This window comes from Garra rufa, chromosome 5 (genome assembly GCF_049309525.1).
Source record: "Garra rufa chromosome 5, GarRuf1.0, whole genome shotgun sequence".
NCBI classification, from domain to species: Eukaryota; Metazoa; Chordata; class Actinopteri; order Cypriniformes; family Cyprinidae; genus Garra; species Garra rufa.
This window is the reverse complement of record NC_133365.1, coordinates 12,872-38,376: the sequence shown is the minus strand read 5'-3', so window position 1 is coordinate 38,376 and position 25,505 is coordinate 12,872. Positions and strand designations below refer to the sequence as shown.

General features: G+C 35.4%; 1 protein-coding gene across 1 annotated transcript; it reads right to left on the bottom strand.

Moving 5' to 3' along the window:
• Positions 1 to 303: 303 nt before the first annotated feature.
• Positions 304 to 25,238, bottom strand: bckdk (branched chain ketoacid dehydrogenase kinase). Its single transcript, XM_073840448.1, has 11 exons — positions 24,811 to 25,238; positions 22,716 to 22,784; positions 22,267 to 22,377; positions 19,697 to 19,744; positions 18,011 to 18,130; positions 17,766 to 17,864; positions 15,992 to 16,065; positions 12,710 to 12,838; positions 6,315 to 6,404; positions 4,592 to 4,747; positions 304 to 1,733 (listed from the first exon to the last, which is right to left on the bottom strand). The coding sequence occupies exons 1-11, from the start codon at positions 25,063 to 25,065 to the stop codon at positions 1,589 to 1,591; spliced, it is 1,296 nt and encodes a 431-aa protein (XP_073696549.1). The 5' UTR covers positions 25,066 to 25,238; the 3' UTR covers positions 304 to 1,588.
• Positions 25,239 to 25,505: the final 267 nt, after the last annotated feature.

Below are 25,505 nucleotides of genomic sequence, written 5' to 3'. Positions count from 1 at the left end.
TGCTAGGTTTATGACATTAACTACAATAAGTGGGAACAAAGTATGATGGTTTTTGAATTGCATGAAAAGATATGTGCTTATTGAAAAAATTAAACACTTATTTCAAATACTTAGATACACTGCGTTATAACAATTAAAGCACTTTTTAAGTACCTCTTCAGGAATGTTAATATTTTCAAGGGTTCCCTAGGCCTTAAATCTCAAAAAGTCAAATTCAAGTACTTAAAGCACTTTAAGCCAAAACGGCTTGCCATAAACAAGAGAGAAAGAGAAAGGAAGTACATCAAGAAAAAGACACAAATGTTCTCATCCAGAATTTTATAATGCCCAAAAAACTATGCGTATTTGGCATCTATGTAATGCAAACTCAACATCAAAAAGAAACAAAATTACAATAAAATGATCCCATTCATGATATCATTCTGGGTGCGTCATGCCACAATTTTGGCCTTTTATATAAACAAAGGAATATGTTAATATGTGCATGTTAGTCATTCTAAATCATCCAAAATCTATTGTACATAATTCATTACACTAAATCAGCATGTCCACATTGTTTAAAGTAAAAGTTAATACTCAGATTCCACCAGTAGGGGGCAAACTGGGGCAACAAATATGCAGCTCTGGAGCACAGACAATAAGCAGAAAACACACTAATACTCCTTTTCTTGAAATCATTTCAAAAAGACACAAAAGAAACCACAGGCACAACATTACAAGACAAAATGCTATGGATTAGGTGTACTATGTGTATTGTGAACATATCCGGCAGTTCAATTAGCATTTCAATAGAACTTTTGTCACTAGGGAAAAAATTTTAACTAATTTAGAGAAACAAATCTCATGGTTTCCTCACCGCCCCAAACATGTTGGCATCCTTTTAGAAAATGAACTGAACAAAACCGATTACAAACAACATGCAGGTGGGTTAAGTGTAAAAACATTATTCAAATATGAACATCTCTATAAACACCGTTTACTGGAGGGGAAAAAAAAAACAATAATTTATATTTTATGCTGTGCTATAACCCAAAGAGCCTTTTTTAGCAAACAATTTCAAGCGTGAAATCTATAACAAACTCTTAAGCTCACATGGTTAATGTGAAATGTCAAAACTAAGACAGGTGTGAAGCAAGACTAACAACATTGTTTGAATAAGTCTTTTTCCGTAAGGCAGTCAACCTCTATTCAAAGTTCATAGCAGATTTCCGTGTTCACCATTGGAGTGAACTCTGCATCTCCAAAGAGTTCAAACAATTCACTCATATTTCTGAAGAAAAGCAGGATATGGCTGTCTGGAGTGTAAGGACTCATCTCACTGGTGACGTTGGACAGTAACACGCTGGATTTTAATCATGAAATCACATTGCAATGTTAAGGCTGAATGTTTTACAGAAATCACAGTGCACTACACAAACACAACGTAGTGCGAGTCCCAAGCATCACACCCATAATCTGCAGAAAACACGATCCAAAATGTGATACTGATGAGGTGACGGGTAACATAAGTGAAAAGACATCCTGGTTTTGGTTCAGCTTCGAGCCTTACATGGTGACTGACCACAAGCTCTATGACTAGACCATGACATCAAACCCTGAAGCTCTCTCCTTTGCCATCAATGTGCCGAAGACGCAGGTAGACGTCTGTGCCGATGCCCTGCATCGACTGGATGGCCAAGGAACCTCCCAAGTATTCGGCGTACGCCCGGGACGTAGGCAGACCAAAGCCAAACCTGGAGGAGAAATCACATGGCATCACTGAGATGTTCTTTAATAATTATACATCACCACAGTGCATCCTAATTGATCAAAATCCTCAAAAAAATTTAAACTAGGGCTGTCAAATTGATGAATCGTGATTAACTGCATCCAAAATAAGAGTTGTTTACATAGTGTGTGTGTGAGCACACGCATATACACACACACACACACACACACACACGTTGTTTTTACATGTTTTATGGGGACATTCCATAGGCGTAATGGTTTTCATACTGTACAAACCGTATTTTCTATGGCCCTACACCTACCCTGCACCTAAACCTAGCCCAGGCTCACAGGAGATTGTGCACACTTTTACTTCCTCAAAAAACTCATTGTGCATGATTTATAAGCCTGTTTCCTCATGGGGACCTAAGAAATGTCCCCACAAGGTCAAAATCTACTGGTATTACTATCCTTGTGGGGACATTTGGTCCCCATAACGTGATAAAAACCAGGTACAGAGACACAGAGACACACACAGACACAGAGACACACACAGACACACAGACACACACAGACACACAGACACACACACTTTTGATGCACGATTAATCGTTTGAGTTTTGTTATTTGGTACCGCTTAAGGTAGGGCTGTCGATTAACTGCGATTAATTGCATCCAAAATAAAAGTTTAAACACAAACATTTATTTTGGATACAATTAATTGCGATTAATCAATCAAATTGTTATTAATTAATTGAGTTAAGTTTTTTTTGGCACAGTTCATGGTAGGCTATCGATTAATTGCAATTAATTGAATTCAAAATAAAAGTTTGTTTACATAATATATGGGTGTGTCACACACACAGACACACACAGACACACACACAATTAATAGCGATTAATTGATCGAGTTCTCAGTAATTGAGTTAAGTTATTCGGCATAGTTCATGGTAGGGCTATCGATTAATTGCATCCAAAATAAAAGTGTGTTTTTACTAGTGGTGGGCATAGATTAATTTTTTTAATCTAGATTAAATCTTGAAATTAATCTAGATTAATCTAGATTAAAATGGCTAATTTGAATTCTGCTGAAGGCATTCAGAATATGTGTGCTACCCAAATAATGACTAAAAGTAAGTCTTTGAGAACGGGTTTCTCAAGCCAGGTGGCGCATTAGATCAGGCGCTCATCTCCTGTTTCCAAAATGCATTACAAACTGCTTGACAATTGCATTTACAACACAATTAACTATACAAACTTGTGTAACCAAGTACTTCTGCGCAAAAGGCTGTACGACGTGCGCGTTCCAGTAAAATATACTGGAATATACTGGAATATAAAATATACTGGCGCGCGGGTATGGATAGCGTATCTGCGTTCATCTTCCAATAAACTGCGTTGCTTTTAGAAGCGTCAATTCAGTTGTTGCATATAGTTTAATGTCTTTATTTCGGGATTATCAAAGTAAATTATAACTCAAACTTGAGATTTTACTGGGACACAGCAGATTTTCACTGGGGCACGTGCCCCAGTAAAAAGGGTATAGCAATGCACGCACCTGCCCTGAAGCGGCTTCATAACTGCATCCATGTCTGCGCGTCTCATTTGTGGTCATTTCACAGAAGTTGAAGACTTGTTCTCGCCCCCTACAGTGCAATTCAACTAGATATACGTCATCCGCGCTAAAATATCAAAGTGAAAGTCATCATATCTTGCGTAGTTTAGACCCAGCTCCCAACCCAACTTTGAGAATAGATTAACGGCGATATTTTTTTTATCGCGCGATATGAGACTCACGTTAACGCAGCACGTTAACGCCGATAACGGCCCACCTCTAGTTTTTACATAATATAGGGGTGTTTATACGCACGCACGCACACAATGTAAACACAAACATTTATTTTGAATGCAATTAATCGCTATTAATCAATCTAGTTGTTAATTAATTGAGTTAAGTTATTTGGCACTGTTTAAGGTAGGGCTGTCAATTAATCGCGAATAATTACATCCAAAGTAAAATTTTGTGTTAACATAACATATGGGTGTTCAACTTACACATGGGTGTTCACACACTTACACATATTATGTAAACACAAACTTTTATTCTGAATGCAATTAATTGACAGACCTGCCTTATACTGTGCCAAATAACTTAAAGGGTGAGTACTCCAAAAATGAACATTCTGTTGTTAATTACTCACCCTTATGTTGTTCCAAACCCGTAAGACCTTTGTTCATCTTCAGAACACAAATTAAGATATTTTTGATGTCTACGTTTCTGGGCCTTGACCGTGGTAGTACCCTGGCTGTCTATGGAGGGTCAGAAAGCTCTCAAATTTCATCAAAAATATCCTAATTTGTGTTCTGAAGATGAACGAAGGTTTTACAGGTTTGAAACAATGTGAGGGTGAGTAATTAATGATAGAACTTTCATTTTTGGGCGAACTGTCGCTTTAATTAACAATTTTAAGCATGAAAACAAATTCTTTTTATTAGAAAAGAACTTCCAGTTGCCATCTGGTCTTCTGTAATTGTGATTTGAGACTGCTCGTAGTGAGGAGTGCCGGCATGACACTTTAGACTTACAGATCCAGACAGAACTGGCTGAATCTGGATAATGTAGAGCAGACCACTTCAGCTACTATACTGATCTCGCAAGAATGCACAGAATCTTGCAAAGTCAGCTGCTGCATGTGGACAACACATAAATATTTACTTTTGAAGAGGTGAAAAGAATGTTATAATTAAAAAAAAAAAAAAGTAGACGTGGTAATAAACAGTCCAGCAAAAATTTAAATAAAAACCCAACATTAGCACCAAACATTTGAAGCAGCTTTAAAATTTGAGCCTGTGCTCTTTTTTCTAAAGGTCTAGCTCCTCTTACCCATGCATTGGTCCGGACTGGGGGCCGCTGTTGGTTATGTTGTTAAAAAGGTTGTTCATGCGGGGATCCTGTGCGCTCTGTTCAGCTGTGCTAAAGTGGTAATCCATCACCTGTTCCAGAATGGTGTGAGGGATGCCACCGCCACGGTCTGAGATCCTGCAAAATGATACCAACATCACTCTGCTGTTGTAGGCAAATTAGTCTCATTTACTTGTGCAATGCATATACATAGATTTGCAAAGAAATTTTTTCAAGTGTTGGCTCCCCTAACAGTTTCTATGAAGAATTACCATGCTGTTCTTAAATCACCCTAAATGGCCAAGTAAATGTGAATTCATTACAGAGTTAACAACTCAACCCCATTCATGTCTGCCACCATCATTACACTTATTTGGTGTTAATCAAGGATTTGTTGACTAATGGTCCAAAGTGAAGGTGACTGTTGCTATTAATAATAGCTGAAATGTATTCACAATAAAGCTATAATAAGCTAACTTGATGAGACTTGGATTTTTTACATATACACTATGATTCAAAAGTCTGAGCTTAATAAGATTTAATGTTTTTTTTTTTTTTAAATGAAAGTCTATTTTTTGACAAGGCTGCTCAAATATAATACAGTAAAAAACAGTAATACTGTGAGTACTGAGTTACAATTTAAAATAAGGATTTTGTATTTGAATATATTCCTTTGATGATAAAGCCAAATTATTAGCAGACATTACTCCAGAAATCATTCAAATATTATGATTTGGCACTCACATTTTCTAAATGTTACAAACACTAATGCAGTCTAATATTTTTGTAGAATCCATGATACATTTTTGCAGGATTCTGCATACAAATGTCAAAAGAACAGTATTTATTTGAAATAGTTTACAACATATATAACATTTATAATGTTATAATAGTTTACGGTCATGCTTGACCAATTTATTGTGTCCTTGTTAAATAAAAACATCTTTTCAAAAATAAAATTTTACTTGAAACTTGAATATGTTTTTAGTGTACATACACTTGTATTCATAAGGTGAATGATCATGTTGCATAAGCCTTTAACCTCATATAACCTGGGTAAACATCCAATGGAGCATTTTTATTGGACCAAAAACCCAGAAACAGAGAGGACTTTGCATTCTCATTTCAGAAATCCACCATACACCACTGAAAAACAGTCAATACAGACACGGAGGTTCATGCTTTCCATAAGTTTCTGGTAAAACAAACACTGTCCATGAGTAAATATGCTCAGTGTGGAAAGAGGTTTTAACCGGACTGCTGAGTGTGCACAGTGGGATAATGGACCTGGGTTATAAAGACAGCACTCCGGATGATGAGGTCTCTGTGCAAAGAAGTGCTCACATATCTGCTAACTAAATGCTTCACTACTTCCAGGAAAAAGCATTAATTCCATTCTGCTGAGTTTACAGCGGACCCACCACACCTTAAACACTAAGTGTCCATGTATTTGTTCAAACAGGCAATAATCAAACAGTTTCAACAAGAGGTCTGACTCTTTGTACTTCAAACAACATGAAAACTCCACATGAATCTGATTTTTTTTATTTGTGTTGTATTTGTATGTGGTTTGAAATCTAATTCAAATCTGATTTTGAATGCGTTTCAGTGTGAATGGTCTGTTAGCAACTACATTAATACAATAATGCATTATCTATATAATGTATTAACATGGTTCAATATTAGCATTGTCTTACAGACTCACCTTATGACAAAGTCTGTGTCATTGTTGGCGATTGTGACCACAACATCAGGCACATTGTATGGAGTGTCCAAGTGACTCTCCATTGTGGCCCTGAAGAACAAAAAGAAACCGTTTATGATTAATCTCATATAAACATATGATCATAACATGAACTCATGACAAGAAAACTCAAAAGAGGCCTGAAATAACTGTGAAAGCTCTCCATTCTTCTCTGACTGAGAGACATAAAACACGATAAAAAGTTTTGGGAGCGGGAAATTGCACGTAACAGATTTATCCAAGACATAAGACACTGGAAGCATCTTCAGTTCTTGAACAGAAATTTAATTTAGCTTTTTCAGTATTATAATATACATCTAGTGCTGATATACATCTACTGGCATAAAGGCAGGACAAATACTCTTATTTGAACACTTAGGGCCATATTTGCAAACAGCTTGCACCAGCGCAAGCCCTCTTTTAGCGTTTAAAGACAGACATTGCAACAAGTGGACTTTACTGCATGTGCAGTTGTAGGAGTTTCCCTTTCAGATCAAATTAAAAAGTATTTAAAAAGATAGTTTACCCAAAAATGAAAATTGTGTCATTAATTACTCACCTTCATATCATTTCAAACCCGCAAGACCTTTGTTAAATCTTCAGAAAACAAATTAAGATATTTTTGATTAAATCAAAAGGGCCAGAAAGCTCTCGGATTTCATCAAAAATATCTTAATTTGTCTATCCCTTTAATATATTTGAACTAATATATATATACACATAAGAAAAATGGAAGTCATAAACTTCCACCAACCAAAAGTTACTCAGGTGCACTTTCCCTACCTATTTTAATACAAAATCCTACTCATGGCCAGAAATCAACAGAATTAGGGATGTGAGGAGTATCACAGTCTCTTGGGGTCGCACTCAGTAGCGGGTCACTGTGAACCAACTGTGGCTTGCTCTTCTGCCAAGGACACGCTGTTCTCTAATGACTGTCTGAAAATGAGTCTGATCCAAATGCAAAAAACTATGAGAACAAGATCAGACACGTCTGCCATAGGCGACCAGTTGTCAGATGCTGTTGTTAAAACTGAACGTACTGAATCCAGAACATTCCTTCAAAAAAACAAAAACATTGGTTGTTTCTAATTTTAGGTTTTAATATCATTGGTGGAATAACTATAGACCTTTAGACTCCTCCATATTGATTATCATGCAGGTATGGAGATATTGATCCCAAACTTTTGAACGGCTGTTTCACACATACTCCATTTGCTGTGCGTATGCGGTGCATATTTTTTTTCCGCACCCATGTTAATAAATCAGATTGTTTACACTGTATGCGGTTGCGGTACAGCAGTGCGTTCCAGGAGCAGTGCAGCAATCTATATTTTCTGCAACGAGTCTGTGCTGCACACGCTGAATTAAAGTGACAGTGCATTGTTCGCTGTAAAAATTAACATGGACTAACATGGAGATGTAGAAATTTCACAATAAATAGATTATAATTAAAGTCTACTGTGTTTCACAGTCAAGACATGATTTTTTTTTTCAAATAAGAAATAGTGCACTTTTAGATAAACAAGATAACATAATGCACTCCTGGAGGTAGAAAAACAAAGTTTATTAAAATCCGCGGGATTGCTTGTGAAAAGGGATGGGAGCCTATACAGTTTCTGTCAGTTGTAGGTTTCAATTTAAAATATTTGTGATAGCCCACTTTTAAGAAAGTAAAGTAGGCTATATGCTGTGTTTAAATTGCCACTTGCTTGAGCAACTTATAAACAATGTATTATATTTAATGCATTTGACTTCTAGAATTATATTTATTGAGTTACGGTTGGTTATTTTCTAAAAAAATTGACAATTTCCATACTTTTTAACCTCAAATTCTCGTCTTGTCTAGCTCTGCATGAACTCTGTGTATTCCGGTTCAAGATAGTTCAGGTATGTCGAAAAACTCCCATCTCATTTTCTCCTCAAACTGCAAAATCGTCCTGCATCGCTGCAGAAGTGACAACCTAGTTTTTACAAAGTGAACATGCAAATAAGATCAAATGCCCTTTACAAAAAAGGTAAAACAGCGATGTAGGACCATTTTGAAGTTGAAGAAGAAAATGAGATAGGAGTTTTTCAACCTACTCTAACTGTCATGAACTGGAATACACAGTGCAAGCAGAGCTAGAAATTTTATATTATATTTATATTATATTTTTAAATAACCGATCGCTTCGCTAGATACGACCTTTCTTCCTCGGCTGGGATCGTTTAGAGCCCTTTGAAGCTGCTTTTAAACTGGATTTTAGAAGTTCAAACTCAGGGGCACCATAAAAGTCCACTATCTGGAGAAAAATCCTGAAATGTTTTCCTCAAAAAGCATAATTTCTTTACAACTGAAGAGAGAAAGACATTAACATCTTGGATGACAAGGGGGTGAGTAAATTATCTGTAAATTTTTGTTCTGGAAGTGAACTTCTCCTGTAAATATGAATATGTCTATGAACGATTGTATTACTGTATAAAAGAGGATCACAATGCTGAAAAAGCACTTTTAGTAACATTTGGATTTGAAATCAAAGTAATGCATGTTGTGTTTGTGGTAAACAGCTGTGGATAAGGAACGGACTGCAAACGTGTTCTGTGTCAAAGCACAATGCGGCTTCTGCTTCGCAGATGTACAGAGTATATGTGAAACAGGTGTAAGATTTTTTTTTTTTTTTTTTTTTAAAGAATTTTCTTATGTTCATCAAGGCTGCATTTACTTAATCAAAAATACAGAAAAAAGCAGTAATATTGTGAAATATTATTACAGTTTAAAATGTTTTTCTGTTTTAATATATTTTAAAATGTAATTCATTCTGCAAAGCTGAATTTTCAGCATCATTACTCCAGTCTTCAGTGTCAGAAATCATTCTAATATTTTGATTTATTATCAGTGTTGAAAACAGTTGTGCTGCTTAATATTTAGTTGAAACCTGTGATACTTTAAGGATTCTTTGATGAACAAAAAATGTTTAAAAGAACAGAATTTATTGCAAATAGAAATATTTTCTAACAACGTCTTTGCTTGTAAGGAAAGCCTCAAAAAAGTATCATAGGGTCCAACAAAATATTAAGCAGCACAAATGTTTCTAACATGTATAACAAATCAGCACATTAGAATGATTTTTGAAGGATAGTGTGACACTGAATACTGTAGTAACGATGCTGAAAATGTAGCTTTTCATCACAGAAATAAATTACATTTTAAAAGATATTCACATAGAAAACAGTTATTTTACATTGTAATAATATTTCACAATACTACTGTTTTTTTTCTGGATTTTTGATTAAATGCAGCCTTGATGAGCATAAGAAACTTCTTAAATAAACAAAAAAAAAACATGTTACTGATCCCAAACTTTTGAACAGTGGTGTATTTCAGGAGTTTTCAGGTTGGTTTTCAGCACACTGCATTATTTTGAGAAGCTTATCTGTAGATTGTTTTGAATAGTTTGTCACCAGCATAGAAAACCTATAACGTACCATTGAACTTAGACTGAACTTGGCAGGCAGCCATTGTGGGTGACCTTATACGAACATTGCTCAGACTGCAAATATCAGAGAGGGAGAGGGGTAGAGCTATACGAGGGCAGGTCCCATAACAGGAATTTCAGCTTTTTTTATGGATACAATTATAAAGACTTCTTAGGCAATCCTCATCATAGAAGGTCTTAACTGGATTTTTAGGTTTTCTAAAAAGCCTGAGAGGTTCCTGCACATACAAAGATCAATGGCACAAAGGTAGAATGTTGTTATATGGGTACGTGTGTTGATATATGGTTGCTAACATATTCGGGGTGGTTGTTAAGGCACTGTTTGTAGTTGCTTATTGGTCAAAAGTCAAAAAGGGGCACAGTCTCAAGTCCTCATTCTAATATTCTGATTTGCTGCTCAAAAAAAAAAAAAAATTTTTTTTTTGGAAAACAGCCAAGTAGATTTTTTCAGTGCTTTTGATAAATAGAAAGTAGAAATCTTTTGTAACAATTATAAATGTCTTTATCATCACTTTTGATCAATTTAAAGCATCCTTGCCAAATAAAAGTATATATTTCTATAAGTTCATTATAATGTATAATGTTACAAAAGCTTTTTATTTTATAAATGCTCATCTTTGGATCTTTCTATTCATCAAAATATCCTGAAAAAAATTGTACTCAGCTGTTTTAAATATTGATACTACTAATAATTAACATTTTTCTTGAACAGCAAATCAGCATATTAGAATGATTTCTGAAGGATCATGTTTCATGCTGAAAATGTAGATTTGATCACAAGAATAAATTACATTTTAAATTATATTCAAATAGAAAACAAGTTATTTTAAATGGTAAAATTATTTCGCAATATTACTGTACTTTGGAACAAATAAATGCAGGCTTGATGAGCAGAAGAGAATTCTTAAAAAAAAAAAAAACATTACAAATCTTACTGTTCAAAAACTTTTGACTGAAAGTGTATGCTTGTCTAATCAAGCTAAATGAAGTTCAAGAGGTCTGTTAACATAGCAACAGAAAAATATTTTGCTAAATTAATAATTACCACTTAAGCCACTTTAAAATTCTTTGCCTTAAAATGAGTTTGACACACTGATCTATAATAGAGAACTGGATTGCTCATGACGTCATAAAAGTGAAGCCACCGCGCCGCCATATTAGTATTCCCTAGTATTCGCATACATTCCATTGAATGAATAGGAAACTATACGATTTTATTGAGAAAACATCACATTGCAAGTCAGTGTTTTTATACCTGAAGTCTCACTGTACATTTTCACAACGCAAACGTCCTAAGCATGTAAACGGTTAATGTTGGGAATTCCCTCTGCTTATTAAAAACGTACATTCATAGCCTACATTACAGTCGCGCACATCAGATAAACAAACATCATATGATCTCAGTACAGTTATTCACGGTTTATGTCATTTTGTTGTTTATATTCGTACAGTAGACTAACTGCATGTTTCAACAATATTTAACAGTAACGTTATTCATTTTGAAGCAGGTAATGATTTGTTCGTTAAATTAATAATTAATTCAACATACACAGCATTTTACTCAGATGGAAACGGTAATGTTAGTAAATCATTACAGAATTTGCTGATCTGAAGAGTCTGAAATAGATGTTGCTCAATCAGGTACATTAAAAATACACACCATGACTCGGAGAACACCGCTGACTACAAAATGGTACGGACTTAAAGACATAAGCTTTATTTCAAAGATTTGAATTTCAATATAACGAGCAATGTAGTAACAGAGACTTGTATTGTATTATTTACTGTATAATCGAATCAATTTCAGATACTAATACCAGATATAAGGTACTGTGTATTATTTTCTGTATAATTAGGTACATAAAGAAATAGGCTATATTTAGTGTTGGATCAGTTACCTGTTTCTGCAAGTGCGCAGCTGACACGCCCACCAAAACAATTTCAATATATCGCTTATCCAGCCCGAAAAGACCATAAACATTCCAGAAAACATCTTAAGTAAAAATTAATTTACATACACATATGCTAAAAACTAATGCTGTGTGAAAGATACGCTTCAAATCGGGTGATTTTAGGTCAGCAATTTACATGTGACTCAATGGCGCTCTCTGCAGGTAGGGAATAGTAAGATGGCGGATCGAACACTTCCGGTGGCTTCACTGCCTAACGGCAGTTTAGAACGCAATGAGCAATCCAGTCATTATATAGATCAGTGGTTTGACACCATAAATCATGATGAAACCAAGATAATGGTGTTACGCAAAACCTTTCAAATAACCTTAACCTTCTTTATGAGAATTGTGACCTTTTCAACAAGGACTGCAAGGTTTCAGAAAAAGCCTCTAAACCGGGACGGAGCACCATGTTTTCTTTTTTCCATTCCTCGTCTTTGCATGTCTTTTTAGCTGAAACGCTTATGGCATTTCATAACTTTGGTGTATTGGACGGTTGGGTCACAATGACCCATGCCTGTCATAACTGCCCCAGATTGAATAGCCAACAATCCTGAACAACCAGGAAAAGTTCCAACCTCAAATTCCATTCCAAGCTTCTTGCATAACGTGTCTAAACTGTAAATGACTTGTTTTTCCTGGCATTTCACCAAAGGCTATATGAGTTTTAACACAAGGTCACACTACATTTACCCCAGGCAAAATTGCTTTCATATCCATTTGAGTCGTACTTCATGCAGCAACTGATATCACTTTATTATAGTGGTAATGGTTCAATATTGTGCACATGACACACAATCACTAAAGCAACTGCTTTACCAGCAAATCTGACTGTCACCGCAAGATTACACGGTTAAGATAGCATAGTAGAACAGGAGGTGTGCTGTGTGCATCTCATTGACCTAAATGTAACAGGAATTGTTACCTCATGGCATTCTTCAGCAGCTCAGGCAGGATGTAGTCCAGCGGCAGCGGAATAAAGGGAAAGCGGGCCGCCACATGGCCATTAATGCGAACCCGTGGAGAGTTCCCATACTGATGCTCACAAAGCCGTCTGTGGAGAACAGAGGGAATCAAGACATTTACATTACCATTCAAGTTTGGACAGATTTATTAAAGGGATAGTTCACCAAAAAATGAAAATTCTGTCATTAATTACTGACCTTCATGTCCTTTCAAACCTGCAAGACGTTTTTTCATCTTCAGAACACGAATTAAGATATTTTTGATGAAATCCAAGAGCATTCTGGCCTTGCATAGACAGCAATGCAACTGACACGTTCAAGACCCAGAAAGGTAGTAAAGGACAATGTTAAAATAGTCCATGTGACACCAGTGGTTCAAACTTAATGTTATAAAGCTACGAGAATACTTTGTGCGCTAAGAAAACAAAATTAATGACTTTATTTAACAAGTTCTTCTCTTCCATGTCAGTCTTTGACACATTTTCCAAGAGTACCACAACATTGTTTTTGTTTTCTTTGTGAATAAAAAGTATTCTTGTAGCTTCATAAAATTGACCCACTGATGTCATATGGACTATTTTATCAATGTCCTTACTACCTTTCTGGGTCTTGAATGTCTCAGTTGTGTTGCTGTCTATGGAGAGGCAGAAAGCTCTCGGATTTCATCAAAAATATCTTAATTTGTGTTCTGGACATGAATAAAGGTCTTACGGGTTTGGAACGGCATGAGCGTGAATAATTAATGACAGAATTTTCATTTTTTGGTAAACTATCCTTTTAATCTTAACTATCATTCAAACAAATAAGAAATAAAAATGTCAGTCTTGTTAAGAAATCTGGCTCAATTTATTCTCATATTTAAGCATAAGCCTGTAGATCAAAATGTTTTGGGGATCCTCGTGAAAAAATAAAATAAATTCTAGTAAAACAAAAGCAAAACTGCATACAGAGAGAATAAGTCACATGCTACAGTTTCTGCCTCACCAGGTTATGCAAGTTCTGGTAAATAATTTGCTGCCTTCAGCATTTTATTTAGCTCAAAGCCAGTTTTAAATAATGTGACACTAATTAATGAAAGCATCTCAATCATAGCCTGACAAATGTTGCCTCTGTCTGTTCTTTGATTGAACGCTTTGATCATGCCACTGTGAAGAGGAACAGGGCAGCTCTGCTGATGCAGCATATTAATTGTCAGACTCTCATGAGACAAACACGAGCAGAGCAGCCTGACCTCCACTCTTACATAAAGCCACGGAGAATGTTTTTTAAGACTGTAACAACTAATTAATAATTAAAACTAGATAATCATTTCAATCAAACCATATAAAACCCACATGAAACTAGGGCTGTCCCTAATGATTATTTTGGTAGTCGAGTAATCGATCGACTATTCAGATGATTAATCGAGTAATCGGATAATTATAGGGCCCTATGATTTGACAATGGAATCACGGAATCCAGTCATAAAAACAGTTTTACTGTATAATGTCATGGAATTTGCTCAATTTTGAATGAATATATCAAAAGTAGGTCAGTACTCCTAAATCACAACTTGATATGGACTAGTGTTTGTGAATATTAAGCTGCTGATGTAGCATATTAATTGTCAGACTCTCATGAGACGAACACGAGCAGAGCAGCCTGACCTCCATGCCTACATAAAGCCTACATGCCTACATACACAAATAATCGATAATGAACCTAGATAATTATTTCAATCAATCCATATAAAACCCACATGAAACTATGGCTGTCACTAACAATTATATCGAGTAATAAGTCGATTATTCTGGCGATTAATCGGATAATTATAGGGCCCTACGATTTCACGAATGGAATCACGGAATCCAGTCATAAAAACGGTTTTACTGTATAATGTCATGGAATTTGCTAAATTTTGAATGAATACATCAAAAGTAGGACAATACACTTAAATCAAAACTTGATTTTGATTGGACTAGTGTTTGTGAATATTAGGCTGCAAAAATACTATTTAAATATGAATCCTGCATGTCGCATGAAGACAGTACTCAAACTGAACTGAAGAATCGTGATATGCTGCAAAATTAATCTTAGAAACAGATCTTAGATCAGAATGAGAATAGAGATACTCTGTCCATTTGTAGGATGGTAGAATGGTTGACTGACTGGAAAAAGTGAAGGAAAATAAGAGCGATGGCACAGACGGATAAGGCTGCAGATTCCTTAAGAGCCTGGGCAAGAAACCCGTGACTGCATACTGAACACAACTTGCACTGTGACCTGATTCTTTTTAACAGATAAAAAAAACAGGAGGAATGTCTCTGACATCACAGCAAAAAACTCTAAAACATCAACCAGCTGACGATAAGACAAACTGAAAGTAAATAACTAAGACAATGGAGGAATAAAAAAATAAATAATAAAAAACTAATTTTTTTCAGTGGTTCTGGTTGGATTTTCTGGTTGGTTAATGCAGTTGCTAAATCTGTTCAGATAACCATTTCTTACAACAGAAGCAAAATAAAAGAGGTGTGGTGACTTCCTTTTTTCCCGTCTGTTTTCCGAGGTCATTCCGATCATTTTATATAAGATGATTTATGAGGCAAAATTTACAACATGCAAGACATAAACCAATAAAGTGTTTGAGTTAATGCATATGATCATCTTCAGAAAACGTGGATGGTAACGTTATCAAAATTCATCTCGGACGAATGTCAAGAATTGAATGTATAAAATATGAATGTGAAAATAATGATTTTTTAATAATATACTGGCATCCACCAGAAAATACAATAATAATTTATTAAACCTTAAATTTTTTTCATAATAAAACAATTTCTAAAATGTTTTCTATCATCTTTCTACTTCATGGCACCACAAATTCATAACAGTAGCAAACTCAAGAAAAGTTAACATGTACATTGTTTACTACAAATCATTCCTGGACTGTTGACACATTAAACTCATGTAGAAAAATTAAATACGTGTTTTGATCCTACAGCAAATGTTAGACAGTAGTTCAACAGTGACCTTTAACACTTATCTTGGTAAATAACAAATGAGAGCTGGCCTTTGACCCTTTTCTTGGGCAAACAGTGGACATACACACAAGCTGCTGTAAATGGAGCGGAGTGTGCTGATAACAGAACAAAAGGCTTTTCAATAACCTCTTAAAATAGCCCTCGAGTCTTAAGCACTCACATATGCAAACAGACGACAGGATGCAAGGCAGATGGCAAACAGAAGGACAGCATACTCACCGAGCAAAATCAACCCACTTCTCGATGATCTTTTTAGGGGACAGGCGGCGGCATATAATGCCTACAAAGTCAGGCTGAAATAGTGCAGAGGGAAAAAAAAAAAAAAGTTAAGAAACATCACATAGGTAGGCATCTGTACTAATGCTGGGTAACGTGACTGTAATAATACCCATGCAACAGCACAAACATGCCAAGTGGAAGAGATATCATTTATACTTCTATATAATTTTTTTAATCACTTATAACCTAAAACTTTATAATGTATTTTTTATTGCATTGCCATTTTTAGTTTTTAATAGTTCAGCTTAGCTGTTAAAGGATAACTATTGCCAAAATGCAACCTGGGCTGTTTTTTTTTACTGTAAACGAGACAAACTTATATCTAAAAGCATAATTACGACAAACGAGCCGTTTTTTAGATTGACCGTGATTTAGTTTAGTTTTCAATGGCCGGTGAATGGGAATACTAGGGGCATAAATTTGAGCGCATCAAAATAGATATTTTTACAACAAAAAGAAGACTCGACACACCATGACACTTTGCTCGAAGTATCGCCTGGGTCTCTACACATGAACTCGAGCATTGAGAACATTGTGTACACAGAGTTTACTAAAAAGAAAGGTTTTGAACAACTCACTTTCACTGTTTGAGTTTCCGCTCGCGGCCGTCTTGCCAGTCAAGAGGTGTCGATGTCAGAATGCGAATGAATAGACTCCATAGGACAAAATATTAGGCTTATATGAGGCTCTTTTTACAACTAGAAGGTTAATATTGTTTTTCACTTGCAACAAAACAATGAATTAGCCGTGCATTTATATGGAAATATGCTTTAGGAGCTATCCATCCTCGCATTCGGAGATCGACACCTCTTTACTGGCAAGACGGCCGCGAGCGGAAACTCAAACAGTGAAAGTGAGTTGTTCAAAAACTTTTTTAGTAAACTCTGTGTACACAATCAATGTTCTCAATGCTCGAGTTCATGTGTAGAGACCCAGGCGATACTTCGAGCAAAGTGTCATGGTGTGTCGAGCCTTCTTAGTGTTGTAAAAATATCAATTTTGATGCGCTCAAATTTATGCCCCTAGTATTCCCATTCACCGGCCATTGACCACAAAACGAAATCACGGTCAATCTCAAAAACGGCTCGTTTGTCGTAATTATGCTTTTAGATATAAGTTTGTCTCGTTTACAGTAAAAAAACAGCCCAGGTTGCATTTTGGCAATAGTTATCCTTTAAGTTTGAGTTGAAAATTAATCTACAGAAGATTGCATCACTCATATGTGCAAAACACTGAGAATATAAAATTTGTTAAGGTTGAACAAGACAATTTGTACTATTATTTATTTCAGAAAAGTAGTCTTAACAATTACAGGCTTGATTAAGTTATAACAACCGTCTTGTCCTCAAGCATTACAGCTTTCATGCAGCAGGTCTCTTTGCAATTCGACAAGCAAGTGTGGGTGGGGGTCTCCACTTGTCTGCGCATGTGAGTCATGTGAAAATATTGGTGGCCCACTTGGCTGACTCTATGAGACACTTACATCACTGGGCAAATGACTGAATACATTGCTCTTACTGCTGTGATGTCCATGTGCTCATGGGTATTTTAAAGAGGAACTGGAAAGTTTTCTAATATTGATCTATATACTGTTCAAAGCACATTTGAATCTGAGTCTAATTCAAATATTTTAAGACCCACAGATAATTATTGGAAATATTTCTAATAGACTAAGAAATGGTGGTGGTGCAAAAATATTAAAGAAGAAACGTACATTTTCCTCATGAAGGGCAATATGGTGTGTGGCCAGCATGCGGATGCCCAGACGAGACGTCAACGTTGTGTCCAAGAAATTACGAACCAGAGTCTCATCCTGAACAAACAGAATGTAAAATAAATAAGCAACTAGGTCATTCATTGATTATTACCAAGTATAATATGGACCATGCCACAGTAAGATTATGCTACTGTAGATGGTGAACAAAACACTGTTTGTTTGTTTGTTTTTTTAAATCTTACCGTTATGTGTTTACGACATTCCCTGAAACCTTCAGCTAACATAGTGACAACATCTTTGTGATCATCAAGAAGCTGTGTTACAAGTTTGCTGTAGCGAGCTTCAGTCTCCTGGTCTTTAATCTAAAAACAATGATGGAAATGTTAACAAAACAATATTAAATGTTAATCTTTCATATGTGATACACAATTTAAAGTCATAGTTAAAACCAACCATTGCCATCGTAGGAATAAATTACATTATAAAATACATCAAATAGAAAAGAGTAACTTTAAAATGTACACTATTACAATTATAATTTTACTACACTACTATTTAAAAGTTTTTGAACAGTAAGATTTAAAATGTCTTCTGCTCACCAAGACTGAATTTATTTGAGCCAAAATACAGCAAAAACAGTCAAATCTTGAAATATTTTACTATTTAAAATAATCATTTTGTTTTTGAATATATTTTAAAATGTAATTTCTTCCTGTGATTACTCCAGTCAATCATTCTAATATTTAGATTTTCTGCTCAAAAATATTTATTATTATTATGTTGAAAACAGCTAAGTAGGGTTTTTTTTTTCCAGTTTTTTTTTTGATGAATTCAGAAGAACAGCATTTACCTGAAATAGAAATCTTTCGTAACATTATAAAATGCCTTTATCATCACTTTTGCTCAACTTAAAGCATCCTTGCTAAATAAAAGTATCAATTTCTATAATTCTGACTCTTCTAATTCTATTTTACTGACTCCAAGCTTTTGAAAGGTACAGTGTATAATACTACAAAAGCTTTTTCTTTCAAATAAATGCTGATCTTTGGATCGTTCTATTTATCAAAGAATCCTGAAAGAAATGTACTCAACTGCTTTAAATATTCATAATAATACTATTAATAATAATTAATGTTTCTTGAACAGCAAATCAGCCTATTAGAATAATTTCTAAAGGATCATGTGACACTGAAGACTGGAGTAATGATGTTGAAAACGTAGCTTTGAAATGAGGAACAAATTACAGTTCAAATAATATTCAAATAGAAAGCAGTTATTTTAAATTGTAAAACAAAATCACAATATTACTGCTTTTACTGTACTATAGATCTAATAAATGCATTAAAAAAATCATTAAAAATCTTACTGCTGAAAAACTTTTGACTGTGTTTGGTACAATGTTTTTGATCAAATAAATTTAGCCTTGGTAAGCATAGGATTCATCTTTCAAAAACATTTTTAAAAAATCTTACAGGCCCGCTTTTGTAATGTACATTTAGTGTACATTTGTGTTGGATGACTTTATCTTTACTCTAAAATGTGGGAAAAGGCAAAGGTAACAAAGAATAAGAAGGCGTGGGCCAAAGTTTTGACTCATAATGTATTTATAAGCCACTACAATACCTACGGCAATCCCTTCAGTTGCATTAATATTCTAGTTTTACAGATATTGTGCAACATAGGGATTTTTCAGTTGATCTTGCATTTGCCATATTGATGAGCCAGCATTTTACATAGTCAGTCAGTCAGTCAGTCAACAAAGAATTATGTTTCACTAGTGAGAGGTGATACCTCCATGCAATCGTCTACAGCGGCTGAATCAGTATGCTAAACTCAAAGGCTTCTCAGGTTACAGAATTAATTATGGAAATTTGTAAGCTGGCCTAGGCTGTGTATGATGATAATATGTAGAGATCTGATCAACTTACAGCCGGAAAGTCGCACAGCATGTGGTAGGCCCTGATATAAAGCTCATGCTGTGGAGAGAAAGAGAGAGAGAGAGAGAGAATGTATGAGTACAATATATGGGTAACAAATGTGCTGCGGGTGAAGTTCCTGGAGCTGGTGTTCCCAGCATTCCCCGAAACCCATTCCTGGCCCCTCACCAACCCTCAATAAGCATATGGCTTACATTCTTCTGTGGATTCGAGGAAAAAAAGAAGCACAACGAGTGATTGGGAAACACATAAACATGCTGAATGTCTTGTATGACCTTAACATAGACGACAACTGATTTGTAGCTAATTTTCACTTTCAACAGTTCTTGTTGTTCATGTTTCTTGCTTACCATTGAAACTATAGAACATCATTTGTTTCAAATCTTTTGAAACATTATATCTTTACTGTTACTTTTGGTCAATTTTATGCATCCTTGCTGAATAAGGGTATTACTGACCCCAAACATTGATTTTTGACCCCTGATTTTTGCAGTGCAGTAATTCGTTTTAAGACTGCAACTGAATTGTTTGGAACACCTCTGAATCCAACTTGCGAGTTCATCTCCCTCAAAGAAAACAAAACAAGCTATAGCCAAGACAATCTTCTGTGGCAGATGTGGGTAAAAGTTCACAAGAGGGAGAGGACTTGCTAAAGGAAGTAAACAAGGAGGAGAAAGGGGAGGGATCCTGTTTTCTCTTTCTGTTAATTACTTGGCAGATGTCTGTTTGTTTTGTCGTTTAATGTGGCAGGAAAGTGAGAATTGTCTGTGATGGTTATTATTGTTATTTACGTTTTTCATCTTGGATTCTGGAAAACATGATCTTTAGCTTGTACACAAACTTGTGGAGCTCATGCAGCTGGAGTTAAAACAAAAAGAAAATTGTAATCAACAAAATAATTAAATTAGAAAAATGCTAAATAGAAGCAGTTTAACTAGTGCCATCTGATTTTTGGATCACAGTTTTGGAATAATAAAAACACAACAAGATTTCATTTGGAGTTTGTACTATAAACAAAACTTGACAGGAGTCCAACTGCTTGTTCAGCAAGTCAAGTTTACAGTCAACTTGAAGTACAGCACCAAAAAAGTAAGAATACAGTTAAACATGGCAACATGGTTACAGAATGTGTCATAGACCAGACCGCAACAAATTACCATTCAAAAATTTGTGTCTGTGGGATTCTTTTAATTTTAAAGTAGGCTGCATTTCTTAGCTCAAAATGCAGTAAAAACTACTAGTAATTAGTGTAAAACATTACAATTTTGCAACTGCTCTCTATTTTATCCATTTTAAAATGTAATTTACTGTAACATACTGATTTGTAAATATTTCTTATTGTTGCCCATGTCAAAACAGTTGTCCTGCTTAATATTTTTGTCAAGTGATGACCCTTTTTCAGGATTCCTTGATCAATAGACAGTTCAAAAGAACAGGATTTATGTAAAACATAAATATTCTGTAACACTAACTGTAAGACCAACTCAGTGTTTGCAAACACTGATGACGTTTTTGTGATCTAATGGCAGAAAATTCGTTTTCAAGAAGCGGTCTATGAAAGCCATGGAATAAAAGAATTAAAACACAAATAAATTTGAGTTTATATTTCAAAATACATTCCCTCAGCTCAGAAATCATAAGTTTATAGCCCACACTTAAGTGTTTTTTTTCCTCAGATAGACCTCAAATAGACCAAATTGCCATTGCTAAATTAAATTGAGTTATAAAGTCCAAACTAGAAGATTTAAACTTGCATTTGAGGAGAAAAAATGTCAGAATGGTAAGATAAAATAGGTAAATGTTATGTAAAATGTTATAGGTTTAAATAGTATTTCATGCTGTAACTGTAACACAATATGTCCCCTATAAACTGCATATGTGAATATTATGAAGATCTATCGTTTAAATCAAATGTATGCAAATGTATGAGTAATCATAGTAGGTTTCATCCTTAGACTGTCCATTTAAACGTCTGCGTTCAGCTTCAAATGGAATTTTTGACAACAGTGTTCTATAAAAATAATTTGTATTTCCAATTCTGACATCAAAAGGTACAACAAAACATATTTTCTCATATTCAATGAGTTGTACCCATTTTCCCTCCACTTGTCACAATGTGTGTGCAGCTGCCAGTGAAAGTTTTAATTTCTTACAAAAAAAAAATCTTACTAACACCAAACTGTGTTTTTGTGAAATAAGAACCGAAAGGTTAAAGATGACTTTTCTACACTAAATAAAACCCATGTATTGATAAAGTCCTTTTCTGTCCACCAAAATCAATACCAGGGCTCTGTATGAGGGATTCAAGCAAAGTCGCATTCAGCAAGATGTCACTGCAGAACACTAGGGGTTTGATAACACTGGCATTGAATTTAACATGGTCAATTCAGTTCTCTGTCTGAAACTGACATAGCCCTAGCTCCTCATCACCTAATATCTCCTCTGAGAGTATCAAGGGCGGAGCATTTCCAACAAACCAACTTGTAAGGGAGACGGTAGCACTACCCATCACAACAATGTATGATAACAGAGAAATCCTGCAGAGACGTCAGGGAACTCACCACTTGGAGAATGGTTGGGTTGCAGCCAATAATGAAGGGCAAGCTGCGGAAGCCCTTAATGCGATGGGCGATACGGACAGGCAGCTCTTTGTGTAGATACCTGGCACTGCTCTGGATTGAATCAAATCACAAAAAGCTTCATTAGAACTTAATATTAACTCTCATAACAGATGAAACATTTCTCCAACGCCAAGTAAGGAGTTTATGAAGCAGGTACCATATGTGAAAATGTTAATTATATGCAGTGCTATATATATATCAAAGTATTACACCATAACTGTATTATGGTACCACCGCTACCTGTAAAAAAATGTAATAAATAAGATGTATGTAAACAGACACAAAGCCCAGTTTTAGTGCTGACAAATGACTGAAACGACTACTTTTTAGAAGACCGGAACCAATGTGGGTTGGGATAAATGTAGGCCAGTAGACAGGAGTGTAATTACCAAGATATGTTGTCCATCAGGAGACTTCCCTACATACAGCATAGTGGCTGGTGTCAGTCTGACAGAAGGCTGTGAACAGAACATTAGTTAAAAATAGCATATAAATACTCACTTGAATGGTCTATGAATGAAGATTTCAGCCTGTTTTGGAAAAGTTAAAGAAATGTGACCCTGGATCACATAACTAGTCATAAGGGTCAATACATCTGAATAAATAAGCTTTCCATTAACGTATAGTTTGTTAGGATAGGACAATATTTCCCTGAGAAGCAATTAATTTGAATCTGAAGGTGTACAAAAATCTAAATATTAAGAAACTCACCTTTAAAGTTGTCTAAAGGAAGTTCTTACTAATGCATAGAACTAATTAAAAATTACATTTTGATATATTTATGGAAGGAATTCTATCTTCATGGAACATGATTTTTAATTAATATCCTAATGATTTTTGGCATAAAAGAAAAATCAATCGTTTTGAACCATACAATGTATTGTTGGCTGCTACAAATATAACAGTGCTACTTGCTTGAGGTCCAGGGTAATAAAAAAAAAAGATTCCATTTAGCTTTTTAAGAAATGGCTATATCTGTATCTCATAAACCTGATAATCCATGGAGTAATTCATGGGTAAAGTTACATGTATTAATAGGTATATGTGTAAGTGAATGGAGTGCATGACAGTTCAGCAGTAAAGGACAAATCTATATTTAATATTTTCAATTCACAAGGTTAAAACGGCATTGGTTCTTGTGTTTTTTCATCACATGGAAGAATGAATGAGACTTGAGTGAATAACTGCTTAAATTACCTTCTCAAATTTGCATGAGCCATATTGACAATCTGCTGTTATACACAATCTGCTACATGCTTTTTAACATCTGATTGATAGATTTAGTAAAGAAAAAGCCTTTTAGTATAATTCTAAAAATGTAAACTATTAAAACAGAGCTTTGATCATAAAACATAAATCTTACCATGGCATATCATAGAAGATGCATTTTATGTAAGTTGCATATTTTTGAACCATTCGGAGAATAAAAGTGAGGTGTTTCATTCCTATATCATACTATAAAAGCCATTAAAGCCTGATGTTTCCAGTATGATATAAAAACTATATATTGATCCTCTTTACAGGATTGATGTTCCACGCAGGTAATTGATGACAGAAACTCCATTTCCAAGTAAGCCATTTGTTTAAATTAATTAAAATTATGGAAAGGTTCATAATGAACCTATTAATACTAAAGGAGCAGTGGCAGAGCGGTAATCACACTGGGTTTTGTTGAGTCACTAATAACACAGTCCCAGTGAGATGCTCAAAGTAGGACAGGTTACATAAGGATACCGCACACACCAGCATGACTTAGCACACCATGATGGATATTAAGATGCATGTTTAATATAAACCAAGTTTGAAATATTAAAATGCATTTGTCAAATGGTTAGCACATTTATGAAGCCTGCTGACCTTGGTGTGACCCGTAACTTGTGGCTCCTTAACTGCTGACACCTAATACTAGATTTTTAACTACCTTTATGTAAAATACAGCAGTAAAAACACAGCTTAAGCATTCACTACAACACACGACAACAATAAATAATATAAAAATAACATATAATCTTACTATAAGGAATCATTTTGCTCAAAAGACAAAAAAAAATAAACTACATTTCTAGTTAGTGTGCACTCATGTCATGGTAATTACAAAAAATTAATCAGAAAGATAAGTCCATGTATTCTGTTTTTATAGTTATTGGTTTTTAGGTTTTGTTATAGACAGTTTTATCATAGATTACTAGCAGCTAAAGAGCTAAATGGCATTTTATTGAATACAGCAGTCTTATATGTGTCAGTAAATTAACTTATTCTTTGAACCACTAAAATAAAACATTTGAGAGTAGTTAACATAAAAAAACAAGTGTAGTTGAGGCTCGTGGTCAGTGCCATGACAATACGAGTAACACACAAAAGTGGGATCATTAGGCCATCCAAATCATGGATGGAGACCACGACGTATCGACCTCCATCGCGGGGGTACAGAGACAACAGTTAACGTTAACGTTGATGGAAACTTATCAGGAAACGGTGACTGACCTTCTCGGCAGATGCGTCGATGGCAGACTGGTTGTAAAAAGACGTAACGGTTTTGGACCGCTCCCGAGCCAGCTCAGTGTAGCTGGACATGGACGACGTGGATCGAAACCTTTTGTCGGTGCCATGTAACGTAACCCCGGTCGAGTTCGGAGGGGCTGCTTTGGCTGATGTGGATAGAAAGAGCCTGGTCACGCTGATCCTGGAGGCGCCGCTGCCCAGCAGCTCCATGGCCTGGCCTGTCACGCGTCCGCGCATTTTCACACTTTAACTACGCAAATGACAAAAAAAATCAGTCCCTTGTCTTTAGATTAAAAATCTGTCTACATCGCCATCCAGTAGAGCGAATTCATTCGTGCACAACAGCACATCTCTAGCAACATCACATCGCTAGATGTGAAAATACCCGTTTCCTCTGGTGTTTATCTGAAGACCCTTGCGGCCAGCCAATCAGCGATTAGAGGAGGCGGGGCTTTTGGGTCATCACGACCTCAGCAGCAACGGAAAGCCAATGAGTCACGGCGGAGCAAGGACAATGAGGCAAACAGACAGTGAACAGAACAGTGTGTACTTCCTTTGAATAACGCCCAATAAATGTGAATATTGTGTTAAAAAATATAATAAGGAGAAAGCAACAATAAAAAGCATGTGTGTTTTATTTGCTTTGTATGTTGATGTAGATATAAAGTCAAGATTCT

Bases quoted from the DNA above. Each gene is read 5' to 3' on its own strand.
- bckdk (XM_073840448.1), bottom strand. From the start codon at position 25,065: ATGCGCGGACGCGTGACAGGCCAGGCCATGGAGCTGCTGGGCAGCGGC. The intron at 19,745-22,266 runs GTGAGTTCCCTG...TTCTCTCCACAG, and splicing joins ACCCAACCATTCTCCAAGTG to CATGAGCTTTATATCAGGGC. The intron at 18,131-19,696 runs GTAAGTTGATCA...CATTGTTTTTAG, and splicing joins TGCTGTGCGACTTTCCGGCT to ATTAAAGACCAGGAGACTGA.